This window comes from Bos mutus, chromosome X (assembly GCF_027580195.1).
Source record: "Bos mutus isolate GX-2022 chromosome X, NWIPB_WYAK_1.1, whole genome shotgun sequence".
NCBI lineage: Eukaryota > Metazoa > Chordata > Mammalia > Artiodactyla > Bovidae > Bos > Bos mutus.
The window spans coordinates 11,167,136-11,194,529 of NC_091646.1; the positions used below are offsets into that span (position 1 = coordinate 11,167,136).

At 39.1% G+C, this 27,394-nt stretch overlaps 1 protein-coding gene and 1 pseudogene across 1 annotated transcript in view; both read right to left on the minus strand.

Annotated features, from left to right (window-relative positions):
• Positions 1-2,800: 2,800 nt before the first annotated feature.
• Positions 2,801-27,394, minus strand: part of FMR1NB (FMR1 neighbor) — a 48,438-nt gene continuing 23,844 nt past the window's right edge. Inside the window, exons 2-6 of the mRNA XM_005905899.2 lie at positions 24,069-24,188; positions 20,479-20,619; positions 18,469-18,565; positions 4,592-4,740; positions 2,801-2,922 (exon numbers count right to left, since the gene is read on the minus strand). Coding sequence (XP_005905961.1) covers positions 2,906-2,922; positions 4,592-4,740; positions 18,469-18,565; positions 20,479-20,619; positions 24,069-24,188 — 524 coding nt within the window. The 3' untranslated portion in view covers positions 2,801-2,905. The remainder of the gene's footprint in view (positions 2,923-4,591; positions 4,741-18,468; positions 18,566-20,478; positions 20,620-24,068; positions 24,189-27,394) is intronic.
• On the minus strand, positions 9,070-9,816 carry LOC102287468 (proteasome subunit beta type-6 pseudogene; annotated as a pseudogene).

Consider the following 27,394-nt stretch of genomic DNA (forward strand, 5'->3'; position numbering starts at 1 on the left):
TTGTTTCTGATTCCTTTCAGAAAGTTTTTCAACAAATAGTCTATACTCTTTCACTTTCTCACTTTCCAGTTACTCTGCAACTCAAAGTCATCTAGTTTCTGCTCCTACCTCTTCCCTGAAACCGCTATTGCCAAAGTCACCAATGACTTCCATGTTATCAAATCCAGTGGAAATGAATCTGAACTTTGATACTCTTGAGTACTTCTTCCTTGAAACATGCCATCCTGCTGAATTTCATTATATTGTTCTCTCCTACCTATCCTCCTACTCTTCAGTTTCCACTGATAGCCACACTACTTCTGACCATCCTATAAATCCCAAGGAAACCAGAATTGAAAGAGACACATGTACTCCAATGTTCACTGCAGCACTATTTACAACAGCTAGGACGTGGAGGCAACCTAGATGTCCATTGGCAGATGAACAGATAAGGAAGTTGTAGTACATATACACAATGGAATATTACTCAGCTATAAATAGAACACATTTGAGTCAGTTCTAATGAGGCGGATGAACTTAGAGCCTATTATACAGAGTGCAGTCAGTCAGAAAGAGAAAGACAAATACTGTATACATGTGTGCTAAGTCACTTCAGTCGTGTCCGACTCTGTGATCCCATGGACTGTAGCTCACCAAGATCTTCTGTCCATGGAATTTTCGAGACATGAATATTAGAGTAGGTTGCTATTTTCTTCTTCACAAATACTGTGTATCAACACACACACACATACACACACATATATATATATGGAATTTAGTAAGGTAGTAATGATGATCCTACATGCGGGGCAGCAAAGGAGACACAGATATAAAGAAGAGACTTTTGGACTCAGTGGGAAAAGGCGAGGGTGGGATAAATTTGAGAGTATAGCATTGAAACATATACATTACCATATATAAAACAGATGACCAGTGCCAGTTCAATGCATGAAGCAGGGCACCCAAAGCCGGTGCTCTGAGACAAGCCAGAGGGATAGGGTGGGGAGAAAAGTGGGAGAGGGGTTCAGGATGGGGGGGACACAAGTATACCTATGGCCGATTTATGTTGAAGTATGGCAAAAACTGTCACAATATTGTAATGTAATTATCCTCCAATTAAAATAACTAATTTTTTAAAAATGCTTGGGATGCTTGCAGTGTTCCTCTGGATTCTATTCCAGTCCCCTTTTCCCCCCTTATTCCTTCTATTTAGAATCAATCATTCATTGTGATTTCAATTATCATCTATATATTGATGACTCTCAACTTTTATATGCAGCCAGATCTTTCTCCTGCGCTCCAGAACCTAGTCATATCTACTTGGATGGCCCACAGACACACCCGTGGCTGATTCATGTCAATGTATGGCAAAAACCACCACAATATTGTAAATTAGCCTCCAATTAAAATAAATAAATGTTTAAATAAGAGCTCATTCAAAATGACCCATCTTCCCCTGCCAAACCTGCCCTTCTCATTGGTCCAGCTCAGCACCACTATCTTTCCAGTTGGCCCATCATTGAGAAACCTGAAATTCATACTCTCCTTTCAGCATGCTAACTCTTGCCGCACATACATTAATCACCAAGTCCTATTGATGCTACACACTTAACAGCTCTCAAATCTACCTCTATCCACAAGTGCCACCACCCCAGCCCAGGACACACTTTCTCATCCACATTAATACAACAGCCTCATAACTGGTTCCCTTGACCCCAATATTGTTCACTCCCAATTATCCACACAATAGTCAGACTGACTTCTAAGGATTAGATCTAACCATACCATTCTTTTGCTTGAAATCCATCATTGTTTCCTTCTGTCCACAGGATAAAACCCAACCCTTTAATGTGGGTTATAAGTTCTTCTGATTTAATATCTAAGTCAAAGTTGCTGCCACCCTAAACTGTTTGCAGTGCTTCAAATTGTCCATGAAATTTGGCCTTCATATCTGAAACATTCCTGCCACTACAGTGACTGCATGGCAAACCCTGTTCAGCCCTCTTATCTTTCATTTTATATCTCTTTCTAAAGTCTGGGCTAGTTCCCCTGCCATCTACTCCCATAGAACTTGGTACTCCTGTTACCACAGCCCTGTCATTACTTTATGTGGCTTCCTCCCCAGCTGGATGGTGAGCTCCACGAAGGAAAGGTTAAGTCTATCTTGCTCATGACTATGTCCCAAGTACATACCCTAGCAGGGCCTAAAGCAATGTTTGTTGAATGAATGAGCAACAAGCCCAGGTAAACTTGAGCCCTAGACATTTCAAAGAGGAAAGTAAATCATAAAAAAGCATCAGTTTCTTAAAAAGTCAATTTTACATATGTCACAGGATGTAACTGTTTCTTTAAAAAGTAAAAAAAAAAAATATATAGTAACAGTGTTCAGCTCTGGGTGGTGGATTATGGTTGATTTTTCCTTCTTTCTTCTACATAACCTTTTTACCAAGTTCTCTGTAATGAGTGTGTCTTACTTTCAGGGTGGAAAAAATGTTATAAATTATAAACTACAAAGAACACTAATATAAAATACTTTTACCTCTTTTCCTCAAAACAAAGTGTCATATAGAGTGAAATTTGATCACTTTTTTTTTTCATCACTTTGCTTGAAGGTGAATAACAGCATGATATCTCTGCCTTATTTAACACCAACAGAAGTATATATGTTGATAACATAACCCAAGTTGCAAAAATCCATCACTGTCCAGGACCTGAAATGCAAGCAGTACTTTTCATATGTTTTTTTTAATTCTATAGAAGCTACTTTTAATAAGAATTTGGATTATGGTTTGATGCACAAAACTAAACTACAACTTTATTTTATATTTGAAAATAAGCACAACAGAAGTTTTTATCCTTCTAAAACGTTCCAGCAGATTTAGATGACTGGGACAGTCTCCTCTTCTCTGAAAGGTACGCGTTCTTCTCACTGGGAAAATAATGCTACAGGAGAAAAAGTAAAGCAGAGTTAAAACAACTTCAGAACTAGTATACGTACATCATACTTTGTTATACAAGGAACTGACTGCAACAAAGTTCTCAAACTATATACTGAATGCTACAATTAGTTTATTTTCAGTTTGCCAATGTATCATCTTATTACAGTGAGGCATACAGACAAAATATTGATATACTACTACAAATATCATTACAATGACAATTTCTGAATAACAAAGGTAAATCTCATGCCCTGAAGAACTGCCCATAGAAATCAAGTTTTGTTAGTCTACTTATAATTTCATATGTATGTGCATATATATATGCATGTGTGTACTGCATTAAAGTTATACATGGTAATATATAGGTATGTGTAATAATATACATGTATTACTATTATCATATATACTTATGTATTACCTTATATAAATAATATATCAATTACATACACATATATAATACCTTGTATAAGGATTTTATTTTGTTTTTTCTGATATAAGTCACTTTTCTTATTCATATAGTCCAAATCTCTATTTTGCAGTTTAATCAACTGAGCAAAGGTTAAGGGACTTACCCAAGCTCCCATTGTAAATAACAGGAAAACTAGGACTAAAGCCCGAATCTCCTGACACTCAGTTTAATGGTCTAGTATTCCACTCTTGCCCTTACCCATAAGTGAGGCTAGAAATTAACACCTTACATTTGAGTAATGTGCTGCAATTTTCAAAGCATTTTCACATATGTTATATTGCTGCAGCTACACACACACACACATACACACACAGTATCTCAGCTAATCAAGGACCTGAAAGGTTACTTGCCATTGGAAACACTAGTTAATGTCCTGAGTCTCCTGACTCGCAATCCAGTCCTCTACTCCTTGAAGGACACTCCTTTTCCCACAAATCATTTTATTCTCACTTGGTCCCTCACAATTAATTTGGGATGAGGGAATCCAGGCCAAGGCTCAGGGATCTGTAAGCCTACACAAGTGAAGTGAGGCCCAGGGAGTCCCTGGTGTTTCATTCTGAGATCCCCTCTCTGAACCTTTTCTAATACTACATTGTGTACCTTTGGGGAGCAGGAAGCTGAAACTAGGATTAGCTAGGATCTAGGACTGGAAGAGTTGACTCACTGGAAAAGACTCTGATGCTGGGAGGGATTGGGGGCAGGAGGAGAAGGGGACGACAGAGGATGAGATGGCTGGATGACATCACTGACTCGATGGACATGAGTCTCGGTGAACTCCAGGAGTTGGTGATGGACAGGGAGGCCTGGCGTGCTGTGATTCATGGGGTCGCAAAGAGTCGGACACAACTGAGCGACTGATCTGACGACTGGATATGTCATGTAGTCAACACAACATGGAGGACCATGGCACTATTATACTTAGCAAGGGTGTCTATTATGGAGCTTCAGAATTAGGGCAGGCAGATTCTATTTCTTTGTTTCCCTGAAGGGCTGAACTACATATACCAAATAGTATGGTACCCAAACAACCTAGCACATTTCTTGTCCACCTTCTTTCCATCCAAATGGTAATAATGATATTATTTCAGAAGCTGATACTCCTGTGGTCCAAACATTTGCAGGACAAAAAAATAAGCATCAACTGAACCAAGATGAGGATAACAATCAAATATCAAATACTTCAACTTTAAATCCTTGTCATTACCTGTAGTCTCCTGGTCCTTTTCATCACCATATCCTTCCTCATCCACTGCTGTTTCCAACATTTCAGTATCCCTCTTTGGTTTCTTTCTGTGTTTCTTCAAACGCTTTAAAGTTCTGTTGAATCTTCTTCGTAAAAGACCAGCCCATCTGCTGTAATATTAAAAGTTCAAAGTGAAACTTTATTTCTCAAGACTGATAAAATAATAAATAAAGGAAAAGGTTATTTGGTAACATAACCCTTTACTGTGAGGAGACATCCCACATCCAAGGGCAGAGAAGCCACAGTAAGACAGAAGGAGGGGCAAAATTGGGACCCAGAGACCCCAAAGAGACTGAGACAGAAATGTGTTGAGTGTCTACTGAGGAGGTACGGGTCAGCAGTGGACTGCTGCAGCAACAGGGGCTCTGGGTGCAGTAGACCTGGGTATGGCATAAGCACTCTAGGAAGAAGTCGCCATTAACCCAATCATAGAGCCGCCAGAACTTACACAGGACTGGGGAAACAGACTCTTGGAGGGCACAAATAGAACCTTGTATGCACCAGGACCTAGGAGCAAGGAGCAGTGACCCCACAAGAGACTGACCCAGACTTGCCTGTGAGTGTCCAGGACTCTCTGGCAGAGGTGTGGGTGGGCGGTGGCCTGCTGCAGTGGTAGGGGCACTGAGTGTAGCAGTGTCTGAATGGGACCTTTAGAAGGAGGTCGCCATTAACTTCATTACCTCCACCATAGTTTGGCCTCAGGTCAAATAATAGGGAGGGAACATAACACTACTCATCAATAGAAAATTGGATTAAAGATTTATTGAACATGGCCCTGCCCATCAGAACAAGATCCAATTTTCCCCTCAGTTAGTCTCTCCCATCATGAAGCTTCCAGAAGCCTCTTATCCTTCTCCATTAGAGGGAAGACAGAATGAAAACCACAATCACAGAAAACTAACAAATCTAAGCACATGGACCACAGCCTTGTCTAACTCAGTGAAACTATGAGCATTGCTGTGTAGGGCCACCCAAGACAGACAGGTCATGGTGGGGATTTCTGACAAAATGCAGTCCACTGGAGAAGGGAAAGGCAAACCACTTCAGTAATTTTGCCTTAAGAACCCCATGAACAGTATGAAAAGGCAAAAAGATAGGACACTGAAAGATGAACTCCCCAGGTCGGTAGGTGCCTAATATGCTACTGGAGATCAGTGGAGAAATAATCCCAGAAACAATGAAGAGATAGAGCCAAAGCAAAAACAACACCCAGTTGTGAATATGACTGGTGATAGAAGCAAGGTCTGATGCTGTAAAGAGCAATACTGCATAGGAACCTGGAATATTAGGTCCATGGATCAAGGCAAATTGGAACTGGTCAAACAGGAAATGGCAAGAATGAACGTTGACATTTTAGGAATCGGCAAACTAAAATGGACTGGAATGGGAGAATTTGACTCAGATGACCATTGTATCTACTACTGGCCAAGAGTGAACGTTGACATTTTAGGAATCGGTGAACTAAAATGGACTGGAATGGGAGAATTTGACTCAGATGACCATTATATCTACTACTGTGGGCAAGAATCCCTTAGGAGAAATGGAGTAGCCATCATAGTCAACAGAAGAGTCCAAAATGCAGTACTCGGATGCAATCTCAAAAATGACAGAATGATCTCTGTTCGTTTCCAAGGCAAACCATTAAGTATCACAGTAATCCAAGTCTATGACCCGACCAGTAATGCTGAAGAAGCTAAACGATTCTATGAAGACCTACAAGACCTTTTAGAATCAACACCCCAAAATGATGTCATTTTCATTATAAGGGACTGGAATGCAAACGTAGGAAGTTAAGAGACACCTGGAGTAACAGGCAAATTTGGCCTTGGAGTACAGAATGAAGCAGGGCTAAGGCTGATAAGAGTTTGGCCAAGAGAACACACTGGTCATAGCAAATACCCTCTTCCAAAACCACAAGAGAAAACTTTACATGTGGACATCACCAGATGGTCAACACCAAAATGAGATTGATTATATTCTTTGTAGACAAAGATGGAGAAGCTCTATACAGTCCACAAAAACAAGACCAGGAGCTGACTGTGGCTTAGATCGTGAACTTGTTATTGCCAAATTCAGACTTAAACTGAATAAAGTCGGGAAAATCACTAGACCATTAAGCTATGACCTAAATAAATCCCTTACGATTATACAGTGTAAGTGGGAAATAATACTTAAGGGACTAGATCTGACAGACAGAGTGCCTGATGAACTATGGACGGAGGTTCGTGACACTGTATAGGAGACAGGGATCAAGCCCATCCACAAGAAAAAAAAATGCGAAAAAGCAAAATGGCTCTTTGAGGAGGCCTTACAAATCACTGTAAAAAGAAGAGAAGGGAAAAACAAAGGAGAAAAGGAAATATATACCCATTTGAATGCAGAGTTCCAAAGAAGAGCAAGGAGATATAAGAAAGCCTTCCACAGCAATCTGTGTAAAGAAATAGAGGAAAACAATAGAATGGGAAAGACTAGAGATCTCTTCAAGGAAATCAGAGATACCAAGGGAACATTTCATACAAAGATGGGCTCGATAAAGGACAGAAATGGTATGGACCTAACAGAAGCAGAACATATTAAGAAGAGGTGGCAAGAATACACAGAAGAACTGTACAAAAAAGATCTTCACAAATCAGATAATCATGATGGTGTGATCACTCACCTAGAGCCAGACATCCTGGAATGTGAAGTCAAGTGGGCCTTAGGAAGCATAACTATGAACAAAGCTAGTGGAGGTGATGGAATTCCAGTTGAGCTATTTCAAATCCTAAAAGATGTTGCTGTGAAAGTGCTGCACCCAATATGCCAGCACATTTGAAAAACTCAGCAGTGACCACAGGACTGGAAAAGGTCAGTTTTCATTCCAATCCCAAAGAAAGGCAATGTCAAAGAATGCTCAAACTACTGCACAATTGCACTCATCTCACATGCTAGTAAAGTAATGGTCAAAATTCTCCAAGCCAGGCTTCAACAACATGTGAACTGTCAACTTCCAGATGTTCAAGCTGGATTTAAAAAAGGCGGAGGAACCAGAGATCAAACTGCCAACATCCGTTGGATCACTGAAAAAGCAAGAGAATTCCAGAAAAACATTTACTTCTGCTTTATTGACTATGCCAAACTCTTTGACTGTGTGGATCACGATAAACTGTGGAAAATTCTGAAAAGAGATGGGACTACGAGCCACCTGCCCTGCCTCTTGAGAAATCTGTATGTAGAACTGAACATGAAATAGCAGACTGGTTCCAAATCGGGAAAGGAGTACATCAAGGCTGTATATTGTCACCCTGCTTATTTAACTTATATGCCAGAGTAAATCATGAGAAACGCTAGGCTGGATGAAGCACAAGCTGGAATCAAGATTGCCGAGAGAAATATCAATAACATCAGATACACAGATGACACCACTCATATGGCAGAAAGTGAAGAAGAACTAAAGAGCCTCTTGATGAAAGAGAAAAAGGAGAGTGAAAAAGTTGGCTTAAAGCTCAAAATTCAGAAAACTAAGATCGTGGCATCTGGTCCCATCACTTCATAGCAAATAGATGGGGAAACAGTGGAGACAGTGACAGACTTTATTTTGGGGGGCTCCCAAATCACTGCAGATGGTGACTGCAACCATGAAAATAAAAGACGCTTGCTCCTTGGAAGAAAAGTTATGACCAATCTAGACAGCATATTAAAGAGCTGAGACATTACTTTGCCAACAAAGGTCTGTCTAGTTATGGTTTTTCCAGTAGTCATGTATGGATGTGAGAGTTGGATTATATAGAAAGCTGAAGAATTGATGTTTTTGAACTGTGGTGTTGGAGAAGACTCTTGAGAGTCCCTTGGACAGCAAGGAGATCCAACAAGTCCATCCTAAAGGAAATGAGTCCTGAGTGTTCATTGGAAGGACTGATGTTGAAGCTGAAACTCCAATACTTTGGCCACCTGATGCTAAGAACTGACTCATTTGAAAAGACCCTGATGCTGGGAAGGTTTGAAGGTGGGAAGAGAAGGGGACGACAAAGGATGAGATGGTGGGATGGCATCACCGACTCAATGGACATGAGTTTGAGTAAACTCTGGGAGTTGGTGCTGGACAGAGAGGCCTGGCGTGCTGCAATCCATGGGGTCACAAAGAGTCGGACATGACTGAGTGACTGACCTGAACCGCACCTTTTTTATGGAGTGTGACTTTCTATCTTGGATACTTTTATATATTTTTATTAGACTATGTGCCCCTTGAAAGCACACACCATGATCTGATTCACCTTTTTGCCCTTCATAACACCCAACAGAAGGCCTGGAATCAGTATCATCTTGAATGAATTTTAAGTTCTTTTTTTTCTCACTGACAGAATGAATTTTAAGTTCCTTTTTTTTTCTCACTGACAAACTGTTTATTGAATTTTGAAGCAGTATGGGGTGTCTCTTATTGTATCTTAGAATCTCAGGATTCAGAGAGGTGGTAAAGTGGCATTGGTGAATTTGGGACTCTGGTCTCGAAGAAGTACCTGCCACTCTACCCCTGATTCCTCAATGGCCGCCAGGTGGATAACCCCTCCAGTGGAACCATCCTGCTCCATGTCCAAAGTGAAAGCACTGGCAGTGAACTGCAGGCATTCTTCCTTGGTCATGCCTTCCCAGTAGGTAGCATTGACGCAGCCAAAGAAATAGGAGCTCCTGGAGCCCCCAGTGGCAAAGGACTGTTGTACTATCATACTCCCCATAGGCACTGAGTACACCTGCCCCCCTTCTTGGGGGTTCCAGCCAGCAGTGATGATTTCTGCCATCAGGTCTTCTTGGTATCAGTAACACATTTCCTTAAAGAGGCTGGCTGCCGTGTATACCAGCAGAGGCTCATTCAGCTCAATGCTGTGGAAACCAAGCTGATAAGTGACTCCATCAGCTACTGCCTGTGTATATCAGCTGCTGAGCCTGAGTGGCAGCAGAAAATACAGTCATGAATAGGGGTCAGAAAACACAGTCACAAATAGGGGTCAGCTTGTCAGTCACTCGATTGGTGATGTACAACCCAGTGGTTGATCTGGAGTCGGTTCCTAGAACCACGCCCTCAGCAAATTGCATGGCCATGACAGTGGTCCCTGTGGAAACTTCCCTGTTTTCCCAGTCAGAGGCAATGGCCTCAGGCCCCCAGGATGGTGCCGGCCCGGCTCCCCAGCAGCCACTAAGGTGGTCACCATCTTCCTCTTCCAGTATTGCCCAAATTTTAAGTTATTGAATGATATAATGAGATGAAATAATGCTGTTTTAGGGAGATAAGCCTGGCTGGATGTAACAGGGTGAATTAGAAGGAGAGTAGATGAGGAATTCATGTATATGTCCAAATTAGCTTGGCAAGCATCCTTACTCACTCCCTCCATGTGAAAGGCACAGTCATACTTTTCTATTGAAGTACCAGGAAAGTTCTCCAGGACCTAACTCTTAGCCATCTTCTAAACTCCACTTGCAGCCTCATTCCAGTTATTGTCTCTCTTGTATAAATTCTTTGGATTGGATGCATCATCTCAATGTTCTCCTCAGTTTCCAATTCTGCATTTGCATTTGAATGCCAGCTAGCCTCCTGTTACAGACTGAATGTTTGTGTCCCTAAAATTCATGTTGAAGCCCTAGCTGCCAGTATGGTTGGATTTGAAGACAGTACCTCTAGGGAATACTTAAGGCTCAATCAGGTCATAAAGGTGGGGTGCTGATCAGTAAAATTAATTTCAGTATACAAATAATAAATTTTTGTTTTACTAAAAATCAGAATGCCTGCTCATCTTACTCTCACACACATCATAGAAAGGCCATGTGAGCACACAAAGAGAAGGTGGCCATCTGCAAGCCAGGAGAGCCCTCACCAGAAACCAAATCAGCTGGCATCTTGATCACTGACTTCTAGCCTACAGAACCATGAGAAAATAAATGCCTATTGTTTAAGCCAACTGTGGTATTTTGCTACAGCAGCACTGGAAGACTAATACATTTTGCCCTTCTTTTGCACCTCAGGAAACCACTTGCTTATTAGGACAGCAGGTGACAAGAGGACTACACCTGGTCTAAGCTGTGACTATAAAATATGAGAAGAGGTGAATCCCCAATTCACCCCAAAGGAAACCAAAAAAAAAAAAAAAAATGACAGGGAGTCTGAAAGAATAGAATTACATATTAAAGATAAAGGAAAGTAAATAGTCACAGATGATTCCAAGGATTCTAGCATGAGAGACTAAAGAAATCACTGAGAGAAATGAACAGGTGTCAAGGGGGGATGATTTGGGAGAAAAAGAAGTCTAGTTTTGCACACATTGCATTAAATGCAGTTAAAAATACAAAATAGGTAGAGGTGATTTCAGGATGTATGAGTCATTTATCCAGAGAAACCCAGAACACTATGTTCAGAAAGGACTTCAGAAATTAACTCAATTTTCTACTCTAATATTATGAGAAAATCAACATCAAAAGAAGTTAAGCTCACTATAAAACTGGTAGTAAAGGCAGAACTAGAACAAAGATCTTTTAAAATACTCTTTCTGCTACATACTTGTAATATTTTCTGATAGATGAGAATAAGGCTTTGGGAGACAACCACAGTTGGGAGAACAAAGAAAACCAAACTGAGGTGGATAAGAATGGGAAGGGGAACAATGAAATCCAAGGAAGGAAACTTTCAAAAAGGGAGCAGTCAACAGTGTACTTATGTGATAAAAATGTCAAGTCAGATGGAAATTCAGAAAAGGTCACTGAATTTTGCAATGAGGTTATTAGTTACTTGGCAACAAATTCTTCCTTTTAATAGTACCTAATATCCCAGAATTTTCTAAAATGCTGCCCTTGGAGTCCTTGCAATAGGAACACCTTGGACATATAATCCACATATAATGAGGTTCTCTTATTATTTCAGTAACTAAATTACCTTGAATGGGGTCCAATAAGAACTGGTGTTATGTGAATTTCAAGTCTATAGTGACTCATGTTCAAGAAGGGTTCCAGTTGCTCACATTCTCATCTGATCGTATTTTATCAAAGTTCTTAGAGCCCAGCAATACTTTTATAGACTCTATTTTCTTTCTTTGAATTCATATGTCTATAATCCTAGGAACTTCAAACCTTTCAGCAGTTGGCTAATTACTGCATAAACCTTTTCAAAATAACATTACTAATTATATTGTACAGTATAATGAGACAAACAAACATGGGGTTTTGAAAATGTAAATGCTCATTTTTAAAATTCAATGGGTCATGATTTTTAGGCAATTTTTGGCATATTTATTCCCAATTCTTTACCTCCCATTCTATGAAAGTAAGTGGTAATAAGACTGTCTACATAATGAAAACCACATTATAATACAGAGAATCACTCAGCAGGATTTGTCTAAATGTAGAAATTTTCAGTAGCAGCCATCTGGCAAGCAGCAACATTGAAAGAGTATGGGGGATGTGCTATTTACATCATCTGTGTATCAGATGATCTAGAATCTTAAAAAACACAGTTTTATTAGTTGAAAGAAACATAGTCTTGTCATTTTCACACTGAGTTCTGAATTTTCTTAATTTGAGGTTACAAATTCAATCTGATAGGAAGAAAAAGAACATGAAAATACATTTCATCTGATTTGAACAGGCACTGCATTACAGTGTTTGAATCTTTCCCCTTGCCAAAGCTATGTATACACTCAAGTATCATATCCCTATATAATACACAGATGTTTAACTGGCATATAAATACAGATTAAACTTTATATAAAAACAGGTAAATATTAGAAGCTAAATTTGCACTTTAAACTACTGTTCTTGGCACTCTACAACTGTAACAGGAATAATTCAGCCACTCTCCTCTCTCACTCTAGAGCCCCCACCTGCTTTCTTTTGTCCCAATCCACCTGATATTTTTGCTTTTAATCTCTATGTAAGTCTTAAGTCTACCAGTGACACTTAAACCTAATGAGGTTTCTGATCCCTATTAATGAGAATAAAAAAAATAGATTTTACATAACCTTGAGGACATAATGAATTTCAAAATGCATCTTATATATGTTAATAAGGATATCAATAGCAAATTCTTAGAAAGCTTTTCACTAATATTCTCTGCTCCCTATTGTATATGTGAACCAGTTCAAACTAGCTTCTCTGTTTACATTTGAACTCAAGTAGAAGTAAACTACACACACAAAATAAGTAAACTACAGATTCAGTTATAGATTATTAAAGGGACAAAGTTCAGCCACTCTTGCTAAGAAATGACAGGCATTTAAGGGGTCTATATTATTAAGGAGACTACATCTCAATGTAATGAATTCTGTGGGAGAGCCCCCTTCCCACCTAACCCAAATGTTGTTCTCCCTTCAGAAATTTAGCTCAAATATCATCTCCATCATGGAGCCCACCTGCTCTCTACCATTCAACCTGATTCCCAATGCCTCAGAACTTTTACAAGTCACTGTCACCACTAATTTTAATCCTTAATTATATTCCACCTTATATTGTTCTTAGTATGTCATGCTTGGGATTTATTTTAAGGTATATTTAAGTTCCTCAAAATGAAAATCCATCTCTTAAGACATTTCTGTATCCTAATATCTAGCATAAGTAGTGACTGAATATGGTCAATTGCAGAAAGCCTGAATTAGGCATTAAAAATGAAATGCATTTGTCTTTGCAAAGTGACTATCTTCTTTACATAAGCTGCTTTCATTTCTCCCCTCTCCTCATATTATTTCTCATTTTTCATCCCTCCAACTCTTGCAGGTTGTTAGCTCCTTAGGTTGGGGCTTCCCTGGTGGCCCAGATGATAAAGAATCTGCTTGCAATGCAGGAGACCTAGGTTCAATCCCTCGGTTGGGAAGATACCCTGGAGGAGAGCATGGAAATCCACTCCAGTATTCTTGCCTGGAAAGTCTCCATGGACAGAAGAGCCTGGCCAGCTACAGTCCATGGGGTCATAAAGAGTTAAGACACGACTGAGCTACTAAGTACAACATAGCTCTCCTTAGGTTGCTGGTGGTTGTTTAGTTGCTAAGTCATGTCTGACTCTTTGAGACCCCATGGACTGTATCCTGCCAGGCTTCTCTGTCCATGGGATTCTCCAGGCAAGAATACTGGACTGGGTAGCCATTCCCTTTTCTGGGGGGAATCTTCTTTGAGATGGAAAACAGAAAGTGAGTTAATGGGATAGCTCTAAAAAGATACCTTGCCCCTCTAAAGGAGGATTTAGCAGACTTTGGCCTTCATTTAAACTCCTTGTTTGGTATCAAGGATAGGATCTTTAGTCTAACACAATGATTGCCCTTGACTATAAAATGAGCTTACCAGGAAAAGCTGCCAGTGCCCCATCCACCCTCAGCCATCCATCGTTCCTGAAACTTCAGCTAAGCAGCAAGCTGAAACTGACACCTGCTCTGAGGCTGCAACGAACAGCTCAGGACGACTGAAGGTACCTACTACTATTACACAAAATAGTAAAATAAGTAAGGAAATAAATAAATCATAGTAAACCAAAGTTTATGGTGTTCAATATATACATACTATTCACATTGTTTAAGTCTCTCAAGCAGTTTGTTTATTATGTAAAACGAAGAAAATATATTCCTATCAAGGGATAATCCCCTGGAATTCATTTTAGAGAAAAATCCAGTGTACTTTAACATCCCCATACCTTGGCAGAGGAACACTAGGAGGGACCATAACAGAGGTATTATACAAGGCAGAATATATCAGACACTCTAAATTGCTTGGCAAAATGCTAGGTCTGATGCTGTAAGAGCAATATTGCATAGGAACCTGGAATGTTAGGTCCATGAATCAAGGCAAATTGGAACTGGTCAAACAGGAAATGGCAAGAGTAAACATTGACATCTTAGGGATCAGCGAACTACAATGGACTGGAATGGGTGAATTTAACTCAGATGACCATTATATATACTACCGTGGGCAAGAATACCTCAGGGAAAATGGAATAGTCATCACAGTCAACAAAAGAGTCCAAAACGCAGTACTTGGATGCAATCTCAAAAACGACAGAATGATCTCTGTTCATTTCCAAGGCAAACCACTCAATATCACGGTAATCCAAGTCTGTCTCCCGACCAGTAATGCTGAAGAAGCTGAATTTGAACGGTTCTATGAAGACCTACAAGACCTTTAGAACTAACACCCAAAAAAGATGTAATTTTCATTATAGGGGACTGGAATGCAAAAGTAGGAAGTCAAGAAACACCTGGAGTAACAGGCAAATTTGGCCTTGGAGAATAAAGCAGAATAAAGCAGGGCTAAGGCTTATAGAGTTTTGCCAAGAGAATGCACTGGTCATAGCAAACACCCTCTTCCAACAACACAAGAGAAGACTCTACACATGGACATCACCAGATGGTCAACAGCGAAATCAGATTGATTATGTTCTTTGCAGCCAAAGATGGAAAAGCTCTATACAGTCTGCAAAAACAAGACTGGGAGCTGACTGTGGCTTAGATCATGAACTCCTTATTGCCAAATTCAGACTTAAATTGAAGAAAGTCAAGAAAATCACTAGACCATTCAGGTATGACCTAAATTAATCCCTTACGATTATACAGTGGAAGTGGGAAATAATACTTAAGGGACTAGATCTGACAGAGTGCCTGATGAACTATGGACGTAGGTTTGTGACATTAGACAGGAGACAGGGATCAAGACCATCCACAAGAAAAAGAAATGCAAAAAAGCAAAATGGCTCACTGAGGAGGCCTTAAAAATCACTGTGAAAAGAAGAGAAGGGGAAAACAAAGGAGACAAGGAAAGATATACCCATTTGAATGCAGATTTCCAAAGAAGAGCAAGTAGAGATAAGAAAGCCATCCTCAGTGATCTGTGCAAAGAAATAGAGGAAAACAACAGAATGGGAAAGACTAGAGATCTCTTCAAGAAAATTAAGAGATACCAAGGGAACATTTCATGGAAAGATGGGATCAATAAAGGACAGAAATGGTATGGACCTAACAGAAGCAGAACATATTAAGAAGAGGTGGCAAGAATACACAGAAAAACTATACAAAAAAGATCTTCACAAATCAGATAATCATGATGGTGTGATCACTCACCTAGAGCCAGACATCCTGGAATGCAAAGTCAAGTGGGCCTTAGGAAGCATCATTATGAACAAAGCTAGTGGAGGTGATGGAATTCCAGTTGAGCTATTTCAAATCCTAAGAGATGTTGCTGTCAAAGTGCAGCACGCAATATGCCAGCAAATTTGGAAAACTCAGCAGTGGCCACAGGACTGGAAAAGGTCAGTCTGCATTCCAATCCCAAAGAAAGGCAATGCCAAAGAACGCTCAAACTACTGCACAACTGCACTCATCTCACACGCTAGTAAAGCAGTGCTCAAAATTCTCCAAGCCAGGCTTCAGCAATACATGAACCGTGAACTTCCAGATGTTCAAGCTGGTTTTAGAAAAGGCAGAGGAACCAGAGATCAAATTGCCAACATCTGCTGAATCATTGAAAAAGCAAGAGAGTTCCAGAAAAACATCTACTTCTGTTTCATTGACTATGCCAAAGCCTTTGACTGTGTGGATCACAATAAACGGTGGAAAATTCTGAAAGACATGGGAATATCAGACCACCTGACCTGCCTCCAGAGAAATCTGTATGTAGGTCAGGAAGCAACGGTTAGAACTGGACATGGAACAACAGACTGGTTCCAAATAGGAAAAGGAGTACGTCAAGGCTGTATATTGTCACCCTGTTTATTTAACTTATATGCAGAGTACATCATGAGAAATGCTGGGCTGGATGAAGCACAAGCTGGAATCAAGATTGCCGGGAAAAATATAAATAACCTCAGATATGCAGATGACACCACCCTTATGGCAGAAAGTGAAGAAAAACTAAAGAGCCTCTTGATGAAAGAGAAAGAGGAGAGTGAAAATGTTGCCTTAAAGCTCAATATTCAGAGAACAAAGATCATGGCATCCGGTCCCATCACTTCATGGCAAATAGATGGGGAAACAGTGGAAACAGTGATAGACTATTTTTTGGGGATCCCAAATCACTGCAGATGGTCACTACAGCCATGAAAATAAAAGACTCTTACTCCTTGGAAGGCAAGTTATACCCAACCTAGACAGTATATTAAGGAGCAGAGACATCACTTTGCCAACAAAGCTATGTCTAGCAAGGCTATAGTTTTTCCAGTGGTCATGTATGGATATGAGAGTTGGACCATAAAGAAAGCTGAGCACCGAAGAACTGATGCTTTTGAACTGTGGTGTTGGAGAAGACTTTTGAGAGTCCCTTGGACTGCAAGGAGATCCAAGCAGTCCATCCTAAAGGAGATCAGTCCTGAGTGTTCATTGGAAGGACTGGTATTGAAGCTGAAGCTCCAATACTTTGGCCACCTGATGCGAAGAACTGACTCACTTGAAAAGACCCTTATGTTGGGACAGATTCAAGGCAGGAGAAGAGGGGGACAACAGAGGATGGGATGGTTGGATATCATCATCGACTCAACGGACATGAGTTTGAGTAAACTCTGGGAGTTGGTGATGGACAGGGAGGCCTGTTGTACTGTAGTCCATGGGTCTGCGAAGAGTCAGACACAACTGACTGACTGAACTGAACTGAACTGAATCCTAGCCACCTATTTCTAAGAAATAATATTTCAGTTTTATTCATGGGTTTTCTTTTACATGAACACAAGCTTTGAAGGGAAGATGTAAGGATCAAAAATTCTACTCCTATTCCCATTCAGCTGTGAAAAGAAACAAAAGAAATAAACCTAGGAATAGAGATAACTCACTCAGTATAAGAAACTAAGTAAAAACTGAGAAAAGAATTGACAGTCATGCAAACTGGAAAAGCTGAAAGAAAGGCTGTAATCCAACAGTGTCTTCAAATTCGTCTGAGAAAGTTATGAAAGCATGAGAACGTTTAAATCAATATAGAACTGCCTTCCAGGCTAGCCATCTCCATCCACCATATTCCTTTATTTGTTCAAGTACTCATTTATTCAACAAAAATATATTAAGCATCCACTGTATCTGAGGCACTTTGCTTTAAATTGAAAATACAATGAAGAAGATGACAGGTTCACCAGACTCAAGAAAAAGGTACAGAAAAGAAAAAAGACAGAATCTTTTTTTTTAAGACAGAATCTTTATGCAAAATAAGATAACATGTATAGTCTAAATCTTCCAGTGAAATCTAACTCAAATAAAAACATAAAAGATGCTTAATCTTCAACAGGCACTTTATCAGAAAATTTAATAGGTACTTGTTCTCAGGGTTGTGCTAGTGCCAACCCTGTACTTGCACAAACCTGACAGTGAGTGCCTCACTCACTCCATCTTAGTCCTGGCCCTGCTCTCTACCTCTACACACATTCTGTCTCAGTAGGCGAGAAGCTATTTAAAAAAAAAAAAAAACTTAACAAGCATCATGCCAACAGCCCAATGGGATTTTGATAAGAAATCTGATACAAATTGGTGTGAAGTCAGATCAAGGTTTTCAAACCCAATAGTAGATGACCATCTATTAGATGGAGAGTAGCGCTTCTGGGAATCCTTCTGATTTGCAGTTAACCACCTCTACTCCACATACCCTCAGCTCGCTGATTTATTTTTCCTTTCAGTTGGGATTTTGTTTTGTTTGATGAGGCAATGTACAAACTAGGACATGCAAGAGGATGTCTTAAATGGGTGGAAAAATAAAAATAGCATGCATGAAGAAATATTCTGGTAACAACTTTTTCCCAAGCTACCTTCTGTTAAGCAAAAGGGACCAAAACGTAATCCCTGTACTTTTGAAGCTATGAATGAATGTGTCTACACAGGAATGCTCAAGTATACGCAGCACTTGGCAAATAAAAGTTGTTTGCCTACCTCTTCCAGCAAAAAGAGCAGCAATACATGGGCAGACATCCCAGGAAGACCATGCTCATCGCACCAAACCCAAACATCCGGAACATCTGCGTAGGCTCTGGTGGTTTAATTATATCCTGTTACTTTTATGACTTAAGCAAGAGAAGCAAATCTGAGCTCTTTCATAAAGTCTTTATTAAAAAAAAACTATTAGTTAATAAAGTAAAATAAGGAGATATTCTTATACGGCAGGTAAATATCATTGGTACTCTCTATAAGCAGCAGGAGTTTATGAAATGTTCTAGAAATACAACTAAAGGTTCAGTTTGTGTGTTCTCTCCAATGGACATGATTTAGCAACTGAACAACAACCCCAAAGGAAGCCTTAACAAAACAATCCTGTTTTTGTTAATATACTAGATTATTACTATTCAGACTATATATATTTCTTCCTGTGACGTAAGCATGTTTTTTCCTTGGCCATATGTTATACATTCTAGAATACTCAGGGAGTGAATCAATCTATGAATAGCTAACTTGAGAAGGGAATGGTTTCTTAAATGTTTACTTCTAAGTATAAAACATTATATTAAATGAAAAATCAAGAATTTGCAGGTGATTAAGTATATTTTTTCTTATATTCATTGGGAAATGTATTCTAATATGACTGGGGGATTGTAAGTCACGGTTCAATTTTTCCCTCTACAAGAAACAAATGTTTCTTAACACATAAAGACTACATAAATGAATGAATTATAACACCATATGACATTGTTAAAACTGTAATACTATATTCACGATCGAGTTTAGGTTTCCATCATTAATACTAGATGCTCAACAATTGAATGCGGAGAAGGCAATGGGAACCCACTCCAGTACTCTTGCCTGGAAAATCCCATGGGCGGAGGAGCCTGGTAGGCTGCAGTCCATGGGGTCACACAGAGTCGGACATGACTGAAGCAACTTAGCAGCAGCAACAACTGAATGGGGCCTATACTAACCTAAGACACTGTTTTGCATGCATCCTTTTAGTACCATTTGTTAGTGCTTAATCATATAAATCAAATATGTCCATAAAGGGACCAACTGGTAGGATGTCCCCACTATCCAAATGAAGGAGTAAAAGCAGATGGTCTGGTGCTCAAAACATTGTAAAGAAAAAAAATTCTTAAGAGAAGAACCTAATTCAAAAACAAAATAACAAAGAAAGAAACTGATAAACAGACTGAACAAGAAACATTCAATTTACTGTTACATACTGAGATGCTGAAGAAAAAGATAAATGAGAAGAATTCTACTCAGGAAGAGAAGGTGGGAAGAGAAACTAAGCTAAGAAATATATTTATATATATATAAGACTGGTATTATCTCCCAGGCACATTGATGGTTACATCTCGTAGAGCCTGGGATCTATGGGAGAAGATAGGGACTAAAACAAACTCAAACTGCAACAGTTAGGACTTCCCTGGTGGTCCAGTGATTAAGGGGCTTCCCCGCTGGATCAGCAGTAAAGAATCCACCTGTAAGGCAGGAGATGCAGGAGATGCGAGTTGGATCCTGGGTAGGGAAGATCCCTGGAGGAGGAAATGGATACCCACTCCAATATTCTTGCGGGGAAAATCCCATGGACAGAGGATCCTGGTGGGCTACAGTCCATAGGATCGCAAAAGGTCAGATACAACTGACTCAGCAACTGAGCATGCAGGCACCAGTGGTTAAGACTCCATGCTTCCAATGCAGGGCATGCGGATTTGATCCCTGGTCGGGAACTAAGATCCCACGTGCCACTTGGCCAAAAAATTATAATAAAAACAACAACAAAAACCCACCATAGTCACACCTAAGGACTATGCAGAAACAGCTCATGTATAGAGGTCTCCAGGCCTTTCTACAGATGGTAGTATTGCTCTAGGGCTGGGAGCCTCCTTTAAGGGTTAAGCTAAGAGATCCAACTGTAAACATATGCCATTGTGACCTGTTTATTCAATTTTAAAAAACAGGAATATAATAAATGTAAAAGGATTAACTTACTGTCTCTCAGAGGGGCAAAACAGCTAACCGTAGCGGTCTCGATTGAAGAGTAACAGCATTTGTATTTCAAACATTCATCCTTGTTAAGATCTTGCCCCTGCTTGCAAGGCATTAGCACCTGACCCTCCACTGGAACGCATGCTTTTAGAAACAAAATGCAAGAAAGAGATTTCAGCATGGTTAATAAGCACTTCCCCTAAATTAAATAATTACGCAAGACAAAACCAAGGAAAAAACAAACAAGCTTGTACATTTAAAGAAAAGATTGAATGACATATACAAATAGTAATGAATGCTGAAAAAATAATTACTTAACATCACATTTCCAATTCTAGATGAACTCCAGAAAAATATAAATTGTTAACAGATCATTGGTAAGGTAGTTTTAAAATGACTTTAAACTTAAGTTGAGCAGTAGTGATACAAATATAACACAGAACAGAAGGTGTTAAATAGCTAGAACAGGCCAAATGCCTTTAAAACTAACACCTTGTTAAAAGAATACTACAGATACCCTCTTACTCAATGTTACTAAGCTACAGAAATGTACTGAATTCATCAATGAAAATGAATGTAAGTAATATTCACACCATTCACTGCTAGAAAATACAGTAATATTATTGGCATCGACCTAGTTTCTGTCAACACTTAATCATATTGGCACTGCAATATGTTTTAAGATTCTTCCTTTTGGCCTTAAGTTACAACTCTAATTCTGAATAGGCAATAATTTATGGCATGAATACCAAGATTCATGCAACTACAATAAGTTCATACATAACTGAATCTGTAAAATTCACAAGCTCAAATAGCTGATTTTTTTAAAACACCTTGCTTTATATGAGAAACAAATGACAACTAAATAGACAGATATCAGATTTTTATTCAAAAAGAAAACCTCTACAGTATGGCTTAAGGTCAGCATAGAATCAATCTCCAATATTATCAACAACTACAGACTTAGAAAAGTAGTTAAGTGATGTTTTACAATCACTCTAAAGCACTTCAACATCAGCAAAAAACAACATAATGGTTATATTATTACCTCCTGGTATATTCTTATTATATTCTGCTTCTTTAAAGATTGACAATTCCTGAAGCTCAGGTAAAAATAATAACAGCTACCATTCATTAGTCATCTATTTGGGCCAAGTATCTTGCTTTACACATATTATTTCTAATCTTCACAAGAAACTCTCAAAATTGGTTTTACAATCTCCAGTTTTAAAATTAAGAAATAAAGGATCAGAGTAACTTGTGCAAGGTCACAAATTTAATACATTACTGGTTGGCCTGGATACTCATTTCCCAAACATTTTAGACATGTGAGAGATTAGCCTACTTTGTTGTTATACTCTAAACAAGTTGTTCCTCAATCTTGCCAGGCCCAGAGTGACTCTCCTCCCCAGGATGGACTGCATCTGGAATACCATGTTCAGTCCTGGACATCACACACTCAAGAAAGAGTGATAACTGTCAGGCTCTGGTCAGAGAGCTGATGAACTTCCTGTGTGCTGAGTTCCTCACTATTGGTATTATTCAAAGACCACTTTCCAGGAATGAAAATCACACAAGAAAAGATTTTAAATCATAGAAGAGACTGGGCTAGATCATCTGTAAGGTCCCTTCTAATGCTGGGCTTCTGTTATTTTATATCTAAATTAGTATCTGGAGTTTATGCCAGATACTAAAATTAGCTTTCAGATTCAATCACCAATTTTGAATAATAAAAAGGTAGAACAATTTTTATCAGCTCTAAGTATATGATTTTGTCCAAAGGGAGAAGAACTGTGGGACCTCTCAAAGTTCCCTGTCTGTCTCAACATTATCATTTAAATCTGCAAGAGATGAATCTACTACTGTGCGTGCATGCTAAGTTGCTTCAGTCGTGTCTGACTCTTTGTGACCCCATGAACTGTAGCCTGCCAGGCTCCTCTGTCCATGGGATCCTCCAGGCAAGAATACTGGAGTGGGTTGCTATGCCTACTAAAATACTAAAAACAGTCTAATAATGAGATGACAGTCTTTTTGCTAGTGCTTAAGTGGGATGGATATTCATTTTTAATTACATAGGGGAAGAAATACATTGGCTAAAAGTACTTCATATTTTATGAACTTATAGTTTTTCTTTTTTGAGAATAAGGTATGTACATTTGTAAGTATTAATATTTAATGACTGTTGAAAGATGTGAATCAACCTGTGCTGTGTTTAGTCTCTCAGTCCTGTTCGACTCTTTGCGACCCCATGGACCATATCCCGCCAGGCTCCTCTGTCCATGGATTTTTCCAGGCAAGAATACTAGAGTGGGTTGATATGCTCTCCTCCAGGAGATATTCCCAACCCAGGTCTCCCATATTATGGGTGGATTCTTTATTGTCTGAGCCAGCAGGGAAGCTCTGAATCAACCTAGGTAAGATATTTCTCTTAAAATGGGACAGTTTGATTTTACTGGGCGAAAACATCAATTTATAAATTGGTTTTCACTCAACTTACTGCACTAGGTTGGAGGAGTATTTCATAAATGCAGATACTTTATTTAGACTATTTTTAAAGGTGGCTTCAGTGTTTGTATAATGTACTTATTATAAGTAGCTTGGGATAGTTTACATCTGCTATCTTCTTAAGCTCTAAAGCTTGAATCATCATTTGTTGTTTATGACCAACTCCAACACTCATTAAACTATTCTCTTAGCTTCACAACAAAGCACCTTATCAGACTTCTCTTTCTCCAATCCATTTAACCGTAGAAGTATTTTAAACAAATTATTTGAGTTTCTTTATTTTGCTATTCTCATTAGTAGTATAGATGTTATAATGCTTGTTTTGAACTTGAAATCTCTATAGAGAAACATGAAGAGATTTATGCAAAGTCACAGAAGAATTCAGTGGTAGAGTCTGGAATTAAACAATGGACACAATTTCGTGCTTGTATTTATACATCAAATTTTGTTAGAATAAACTCTGCATGATTTTTAATAAAAGCTTCATCTTTGTAATTCACATGTCAATTTATTTGAACTTTCTCCTTGAAAGGGCATCACATGCTGTACAAAATGAAATGTGTTTATTTGTGGTTAATCTCAGGAGCCATCATGTGCTTGATAAACACATTATATACAGAACCACAAAAAGACAAAGATAATGTGACTTGAAGCCTGAACTTTTTATCATTAAAACAGATGGGAAAACATCTGGTATATTCCATAATATTAGAGCTACACAGTACCCTGATTAATGCCACAGAAGACACTGCTTTCACAAAACTGGATCAGTGACTAAATTTCAAGCAATGCCATTAAGGTAAATTGAGGTTTAGAAATTTGTAAAGGAAAAGTATTAACAAGCATTTATGGAATACCTTAAAATACTGCCTCAATTTACTTCACAATTATTTCTGATAAGCATTTTCATTTTAATGATGAAGACATTGAGGCTCAGAGGTTATCTTGCCTAAGGTAAAGGGCAGAGTCAGGATTAAAAATCAGGTGTATCTCACTCCACTACCAATAGACTACACTGCCTCCTGAACATTTAACTACTGGTTTCAAAACAAGGACACTGGGAGGAAAAAAATAAAACAGGAACTTACTTGTTGGAAAGAAAAATCTTATCAGAGATCTCAAGGCAGAAGTTTCATTCAGAGATTGTCCATCAGCATTTTCACTGCTCCACAGAATATAGTTATTTGCAGATACAGAATCCATATACCCTTAAGAAAAGTGAAATTATTAACCCCAACATAAAGTTATCACCTTCCTTGACCCTTTAAAAGTAATTACCTTTGCTTAAATTAAATATGCAAAGTCTAAGAACTAACAGACATTGTATTTAAAACTCATAGCTGCTGCTGCTGCTGCTAAGTCACTTCAGTCATGTCCGACTCTGTGCAACCCCATAGACAGCAGCCCACCAGGCTCTCCCGTCCCTGGGATTCTCCAGGCAAGAACACTGGAGTAGGTTGCCATTTCCTTCTCCAATGCATGAAAGTGAAAAGGGAAAGTGAGGTTGCTCAGTCGTGCCCAACTCTTAGCGACCCCGTGGACTGGAGCCACCAGGCTCCTCCGTCCATGGGATTTTCCAGGCAAGAAAACTCATAGCAGCTAGATACAATTAATAATCAGAATACGTTTTTGCTGTGAAACAAAAAACTGAGTATTAAGTTTAAATAAATTAATTAAAAAATACATTTTAAGATGTTTAAACTATAGGCCGGAACATGCCATTGTTGAACTGTAAACTACAATAGTCAATTTGCCTCTGATAGTCTTGACATTCGGTGTGAAGATCACTCAGTCATGTCCTACTCTTTGTGACCGCATGGACTGTAGCCTGTCAGGCTCCTCTGTCCATGGAATTCTCCAGGTAAGAATACTGAGTGGGTAGCTGTTCCCTTCTGCAGGGGATCCTCCCAACCCAGGGATCCAACCCAGGTCTTCTGCACTGCAGATGCATTCTTTACCATCTGAGCCAGAAGGGAAGAACAAGAACACTGGAGTGGGTAGCCTCCACTTGTGGAGGATCTTCCAGACCCAGGAATCGAACCAGGGTTTCCTGCATTGCAGGCGGATTTTTTACCAGTTAAGTTTCCAGAGAAGCCCTTGACATTCAGAAGCCCAGTCAATTAACAACTTGGAAACAGTATGTATTCCAATTAAATTAGATGCCATCACAGAAACTCTTGGCAAATATGTTGGCTTCTTTATTTACTGATTTAAAAAAAAAACAACAAGGTTTTAGACATTGTAAACATTATCTCCTTCCTCACCACTTCAGAACAATCTGGTTGTAGTTTTACTGGCATAATTCCCTCCTATATAAGGGGAGAGTATATCCATCCTCATTCCCATAATAAGGATTTGTCCATATCATTAAGGATTTTCCAACATTGTCTTTAATAACTTAACGGCATTCCATTATACAACTCTATTATAAATGAGTTGATAATTTCTCCCATACCAAGACATTTAAGTTTTTTACAATTTATTGATATTACAAAGAACACTGGAGAAGGGAATAGCAAAGCACTTCAGTATTCTTGCCCTGAGAACCCCATGAACAGTATGAAAAGGCAAAAAGATAGGACACTGAAAGAGGAACTCCCCAGGTAAGTAGATGCCCAATATGCTACAGAAGTGGAGAACTAACTCCAGAAACAATGAAGGGATGGTGCCAAAGCAAAAACAACACCCCAGTTGTGGACGTGACTGGTAATGGAAGCAAGATTGTAAAGAGCAATATTGCATAGGAACCTGGAATGTTAGGTCCGTGAATCAAGGCAAATTGGAAGTGGTCAAACAGGAGAGGGCAAGAGTGAACGTCGACATTTTAGGATTCGGCAAACTAAAATGGACTGGAATGGGTGAATTTAACTCAGGTGACCATTATATCTACTACTGTGACCAAGAATCCCCTAGGAGAAATGGACTAGCCATCAGTCAACAGAAGAGTCCAAAATGCAGTATTTGGATGCAATCTCAAAAACGACAGAATGATCTCTGTTCGTTTTCAAGGCAAACCACTCAATATCATGGTAATCCAAGTCTATGCCCCGACCAGTAATGCTGAAGAAGCTGAAGTTGAATGGTTCTATGAAGACCTACAAGACCTTTTAAAACTAACACCCAAAAAAGATATCCTTTTCATTATAGGGGACTGGAATGCAAAAGTAGAAAGCAAGTAACAGGCAAATTTGGCCTTGGAGTACAGAATGAAGGAAGGCAAAGGCTCATAGAGCTTTGCCAAGAGAATGTACTGGTCATAGCAAACACCCTCTTTCAACAACACAAGAGGAGACTCTACACATGGACATCACCAGATGATCAACAGTGAAATCAGATTGATTATGTTCTTTGCAGCCAAAGATGGAGAAGTTCTATAAAGTCTGCAAAAACAAACCGGGAGCTGATTGTGGCTTAGATCATGAACTCCTTATTGCCAAATTCAGACTTAAATTGAAGAAAGTCAAGAAAATCACTAGACCATTCAGCTATGACCTAAATCAATCCCTTACGATTATACAGTGGAAGTGGGAAATAATACTTAAGGGACTAGATCTGATAGACAGCGTGCCTGATGAATTATGGATGGAGGTTCATGACACTGTACAAGAGACAGGGATCAAGACCATCCACAAGAAAAAGAAATGTGAAAAAGCAAAATGGCTCTTTGAGGAAGCCTTACAAAACACTGTAAAAAGAAGAGAAGGGAAAAACAAAGGAGAAAAAGAAAGATATACCCATTTGAATGCAGAGTGCCAAAGAATACCAAGGAGAGATAAGAAAGCCTTCCACACCAATCCGTGCAAAGAAATAGAGGAAAACAATAGAATGGGAAAGACTAGAGATCCCTTCAAGAAAATTAGAGATACCAATTCTATGGGAAATTGAAATACCAATTTCAAGGGAACATTTCATGCAAAGATGGGCTCGATAAACTACAGAAATGGTATGGACCTAACACAAGCAGAACATATTAAGAAGAGGTGGCAAGAATACACAGAAGAACTGTACAAAAAAGATCTTCATGACCCAGACAATTATGATGGTGTGATCACTCACCTAGAGCCAGACATTCTGGAATGTGAAGTCAAGTGGGCCTTAAGAAACATCACTACGAACAAAGCTAGTGGAGGTGATGGAATTACAGTTGAGCTATTTCAAATCCTAAAAGATGATGCTGTGAAAGTGCTGCACTCAATATGCCAGCAAATTTGGAAAACTCAGCAGTGGCCACACGACTGGAAAAGGTCAGTTTTCATTCCAATCCCAAAGAAAGGCAATGCCAAAGAATGTTCAAACTAGTGCACAATTGCACTCATCTCATACACTAGTAAAGTAATGCTCAAAATTCTCCAAGCCATGCTTTAACAATATGTGAATCATGAACTTCAAGATGTTCAGGCCGGTTTTAGAAAAG